Here is a 5,893-nt window from a genome sequence, read left to right on the forward strand (position 1 = left end):
TAAAACAGGTTTTATTCATTTCTACCAAGTTATAGAAAGATGAACTTCACAACTATCTCGGTTGTTATAGCATTCAACATCTCGTGAAGAAACATTTTGTATAAAGCTGGTAAAGAATTCGAGCTTCCCAAAGCAAGTTCTCGCGTGGATTGTTGAAAGCAGTGGTTATTTTACAAAAAAGGTGATGGAAAGCAAAGTCCCTACATGACAAGACAATCTTTATGTACGTGCTAAGCCCTGCAGGGATAAAGCTAAACAAAAAAGGTGCAAAAGGGAAGCACTTCTATCAAATCTGGCATGCACACGTTTACTGGAAGTATGTCAACATCCGAGAAAACAGCAATCGTGGAACGTCTTCATCAGGATTCAGGATGAATAAGACTGTTAAGAAAGAAAGTACTATATAGTATAGTTAGGAAAAGCAAAATATCTGGAACCAGTTCGCCAGAAGATCGCCGGTAATATCAATGAATACATTTTTCTACCTTCTTTGAGGCAGCAGGCCTCTGTAAAAAAGGTCAGCACAATACATGGGATTACTACTTAGGGCTCGACTACATAATAAAGTGTTTTCCACTTAATACGAATTAACGCAAGCCTTGCTTGGTTTTTCAAGATAGCTTCCCATTCTTATTCTTCACAGACATCACTACTTTATTAATGTGGTTCCTGTCCATTGTGAACGATTCCGCATCTCTTATAAGTTTTTTTTTTATTTATTATGATCTGGTGATTTTTTCATTCAACATGGATAGCACGGCCACATGTTACATGCTAATAGCTGTACAAGGCTTAATTAGCCCAACTTCTTCACATGCAGGATAAAATAAAATGATTAATATCAAATTAATATAGCAGAAGTACTTTTAAAATTATCGTAGACCACTTGTGTATAAGTTGTCAGTACTTTGATATGCCCAACTGTGTTTTATTATTCAAATTTTAATGTTTCGTAGCTCAAGTATCCAATAAACAAAAACTCCATCAATAATTCAGTAATAATCAATTAACCGTGCCAATGATCCAGTAAAAATGTACTAATCAGTTAGATCACTAATTTGGTAGGAATCGACTAATCAATTCGGTAATCCAGTAAGAATTAATTTATCAACCGGCCCGTGCAATAAATACCCAAAAGATAATCCATATACAGAAATGTCTTTTGATTTCATAAGATTGAATAATACATTTGTTACAATCAATTACGCCTTTATTTAGAGCATTATTTGTTATTACACTTTTAAATGAGGTTCCTACAGTTTTTAGAAATACGCATATTTTACAGAAAATTTCGCCAAATCATTTTTCACTTAACGTTATAAATGAATATTTTTGTAGCATAAGTTTCGACCAATTATCTATTTTGGTTCTATTACAGAAATGGAACATATAGAAGTTTCCCAGCATGCTTCATTTCCACTTCTCCGTGTGAGAGTCATTGGATTTATTAGGTGACTGCTAAAAAAAAACTGTGAAATATTAATGGTTTAAAACTGTCTAATTTGTAGATCTTCAAGCTTAAAATACTTGTATCATTACTTTAACAAACAAAATATTTATTGGATTAAACAATTTAACCATAACTTAGTTATTCTTCTGTTTATATTTGGCCTATTCTGTTACCGTTCTATTCTTATTTAGTAGTAATTTCGTTTAGTATTTATTACAAGTAAGCTTATAAGTAGAAGGAGATACGGCCTAAACTTGATTCAGGTACTTGATTTTAAAAAAATATTACTCCAAGTATGGTTTAAGTTCGTAACAGTGCAGTTTAATTAATAACAGTAGAAACCTGAAGTGGGCAATGAAGTAATAATAGTAACAGCATGAAATGTGAGTGTCAAGAGATAAGCGCAATTACTTTAACCATCGAGGTTAAATAGTTATACGTGGTTAAAACGGAATCCTAACTCATTTAGTAATGTAAAAGAAATACAAATGGTATTGCAAGTACAATTTGTTTTGTAAAATAGATGTTACTATTAGTATTACCAAAACATTACTAATATTAGCGACCATACTAGTACTAGTAATATTAGTACTAAGGTAACAATTTCAGTGCCAGTAATTAAGTTTTTATTATTATGTTATTTAAGGAAACTGTAAACTCCCTAGTTAAGCAAAACAAGAGCAATGTCTTTATTCACTTAACTCTTCAACCTTTAATTTTAAGTCTTATTTTATGTTCATAATAAATTGGTGTGTCGAAACCACTCATTGAAACAGTTATCTTCATTCACTGTGACGTAGTAAAAACTGATCAAAAGAAAATTAACCATAACGTCACGATAACTTGGATTAACGTTTTAATGTCACCCCCCCCAAAAAAAAAGGGTGTTGAAGATGAGTTACTCGAAATATTTAAAGTATATCAGATTCAGAGGAACAAAATACTGTGTTTTGTAATGATTGTATATTTTTTAAACTTGTTAATTTAATAACAGCGTAATTTTATTTCATGATGAAGTGTAAAAAAAAATTTTCTTTCCAAATAGGTAAAGAAAATTTACACAAAAGTACCAGATAGTGTCATATAATTAAGATACTAGTGTTCTTAATGAGGGATAAAACAAAATAATGACAGATCACAAACATCCTGGTTCTTTTGCATCATGTAGAGATGTAACATCAGTTAAGGTAACTAATATTTTACTGGTTATAATCTCCAAACATATTTAGTTATTGATTCATATACATTGTAAATATTTTTTTAACTTTGTTAATTTTTAATATACCAAGTTCTTGTTTCTTTTTCAAGTATTATTTTTTTGGGAGTGGGTCTGCTTTTGTTTATTAGGCATTATTAATATTTAATTATTTCAGATCTTTTGTTCTTCACTTTTTCACTTGATTTTCTAATTTCTTTACACAGATTTTAATTTACTGTATGCTAACAGTAACATTAGGAAATTTGTATCACTTTTTCAATAGTTTTACAATGTTTTTTTAATTAATATCTTAAATTATTTATACACAGAGATGTAAACTTTAATCAGTATTGTGCACCATCTACATTTACAAGTTATTTAATTTGAATTTATATCCATAATAGTAAAAACAGCTGAAGTTTTTTTTATGGTGATGGGAACATAAGAACAGTGGTGTAATATTTGGCTTGTTAAATTCTTGACATTATATAAAACATTATAATATTGTACTTATTAAACTATATGAAGGTATAAATAGTGTCAAAATAATGTGTTTATATTAAATTCCCTAATCTGTAGTTATTATTGACTGATCACTAAATAACTTATTAAATGTAGAATACCAAAGTGGGGGATGAGAAATAATATTGTTTCTTATTTTGTACAGAAACTCTTGAAATCAAATTAATGATTCATAGCATTTCTTTGTTAATGTTATTAAAAATATAACTTTGATAGATCCCCAAAAAGTTGTATTTGGACTTAAATATCTGCTATTTTTATTTCTAACATTTCATAATTAGATATTTAAAAAATATAAAATGAAATTTCTCCACCTGTTAACTGTCAAGGTAACTGCTGCTCACAGCAGTGAAGTATCTGAGGCTTTATCAACCGATATTTTGAGTGTCTGTAAAGCAGAACCTGGTGATGAAGAAGAAGATAGATATTGGATGGAAGAAAGTAAGGAATGGACACCAGAAGCACGTGAGGAGTGTTCCTCGGGAAGAGAGTGTACGTTCTTAAATATCATCGTAAATGTTTCAAAAATATTTTGGTTTTTAAGAGGTAGTTGTTCAAGTGTTACCTGTTTTACATCCATACTCTTTGTACATAGAGATGGCATTCTAAGCAATAATTAATAAATTTATTAAACCTTAATATCACAGTGGTCACCAGAATTTTAAATCAACAAACTAGAAACATTAAGTTGTAATTTAGAATCTATCAGGAGCATTCACTTTTTACAAGTGTAATTATAGAAATAATAATAATAAAGCATTTTTATACAAGTGTGTTAGACTGTAGATTTGCAAATTTAAATTTGATGTTACATATAGGTATATATTTGAAATAAGTTTAAATTCATGGTTTTAGAAGATACATATGTTATTACATATAAATAAACTTATGTACCTGAATAGAATTTTGCATATGGAGAGGAGGAAATCAATATTATGCTTCTTACTTATTTGGAATTTGTCTAATTGCCATCTTTAGTTATTTGTTATATGTTCTCTTATTCGTGTAATATTTCATCTTTTGACTTATAGATAAAAAATAAAAAAGGGAAACTGTAATATCAGTCATGTATTTTTACTGGGATAGCATTTTATTGTTTATTATTAGTAGGACTAAAACAGTTTTTTTATATGTATACATGAGAATTATATTCAGAAAATTATATTAAGTGTTTTTTATATGGTGAATACTGTTAAAAATATTTGTCAGTGTTTTTTTATGCTGGTATAGTTGATTAATGTGTTTTATTTATAGCTGCCAATTCTGTTGTGTGTAGTGAGTGTGGACAATGTTTTCCCTCGGAGCATCTTTTATTGCAACACAGAAACAGAATAGAGCATCATGAACATTCCTGTAAATTCTGTGCTACAGATGTCACTAGTGAACTTTCTGACCATTTACTAACTTATTCAAAAGAAAGATCTTTTGTGTGTAATATCTGTGGCAAACATTTTGTAGAAAGAGGCAGCTTAAAGAAACACTACATGACACACACTGGTGAAAAGCCTTTCAGCTGTGATATTTGTGGTAGGCGGTTTACAGAACGTGGTAGCTTAAAGAAACATAATCTTACCCACACTGGAGAGAGACCATTTGGTTGTGAAGTTTGTGGTAAAAAATTTGCTGTGAGTAGCAATTTACGAAAGCACCAACTGATCCATACAGGAGAGAAACCTTTTAGTTGTGATATTTGTAACAGAAGATTTATTGAACAAAGAACCTTGAAAACACACATTTTAGTCCATACAGGAGAGAAACCCCATTGTTGCAATGTCTGTGGTCAAAGTTTTACGAAAAGTGGAGACCTGAGAAGACACGAGGTAATCCACTTAGGAGAAAAACCATTTAACTGTGGTGTGTGTGGAAAAAACTTTACACACAGTAGAAGCTTGAAAAGACATCACATGATTCACACAGGAGAAAAACCATTCTGCTGTGACGTTTGTGGTCGAAGATTCTACCAAAGTGGTCATTTAAAAAGACATCGATTGATTCATATTGGAAAGTGAAAGATATTTTCTGTTTAAGACCTGAAACTTCTGTTATCCAATTATATGACATTTTCCTGATTGGCAGAGTCATGCCAATGTGTATGTGTAATTGTTGATTGGTACTTGCAAATCTGTTTAGTTACACTTCAGACTATAAACATTATTTAACCAAACCAAAACTAAAACAGCTACTGGTTGAAATTAAAACCATTAAATAAAGTAGGACTTTTGAAAATAGAAAATGTCAGTAGGAGTTACTCAGTGTCTGTTTTGTACATGTATTTTGTAACAAACCAATCTAAGTCAAGTGCTTTAACTACTGACTTCAGGTTAGCTAACAAAACTTGGTAAGACAACTTAGTCTAAATACCCTCATATATTTTTTAATATTACCACAGATACAATCATCTGTGTACAAAACATGGATGTATGATAAAACTTTCCTTCTGAATGTTATGTTCTAACTTTAGAATAATTTCGTACTCTTCACACCAGGTTTATCCATTTTGTGATATGATCAGTATTTTTCCCTGCTGATTATGGGATTAATAAGTTATGAAATGTTGTGATTTTTTCAAAACTATCACCATTAGCAGTTACATTAACCATTCCCATCTTTTCTTTATGTATCACTGGTAGATATATGCTTTGGTTACTTCTTTGAATGTAACTTTTACTTCATCAAACTGTAGTAGTGTGCAGTTACTAGTGTAGTAGGGCAAATAGGATTGT

At 30.3% G+C, this 5,893-nt stretch overlaps 1 protein-coding gene across 7 annotated transcripts; it reads left to right on the forward strand.

Annotated features, from left to right (window-relative positions):
- Positions 1-1,333: 1,333 nt before the first annotated feature.
- LOC143238604 (uncharacterized) lies at positions 1,334-5,405 on the forward strand. Of its 7 annotated transcripts, none has more exons than XM_076478964.1 (4): positions 1,334-1,428; positions 2,496-2,637; positions 3,500-3,716; positions 4,425-5,405. In XM_076478964.1, exons 2-4 carry the CDS (start codon positions 2,578-2,580, stop codon positions 5,177-5,179), a joined length of 1,032 nt encoding a protein of 343 aa, XP_076335079.1. In that variant the 5' UTR covers positions 1,334-1,428; positions 2,496-2,577; the 3' UTR covers positions 5,180-5,405. The 7 variants fall into 7 exon arrangements, with proteins under 7 accessions (XP_076335079.1, XP_076335078.1, XP_076335081.1 ...); XM_076478963.1 differs by having other exon boundaries at positions 1,335-1,451; XM_076478966.1 differs by having other exon boundaries at positions 1,337-1,451; positions 3,500-3,662.
- Positions 5,406-5,893: the final 488 nt, after the last annotated feature.

Source organism: Tachypleus tridentatus, chromosome 13, assembly GCF_004210375.1.
Source record: "Tachypleus tridentatus isolate NWPU-2018 chromosome 13, ASM421037v1, whole genome shotgun sequence".
Taxonomy (NCBI): domain Eukaryota; kingdom Metazoa; phylum Arthropoda; class Merostomata; order Xiphosura; family Limulidae; genus Tachypleus; species Tachypleus tridentatus.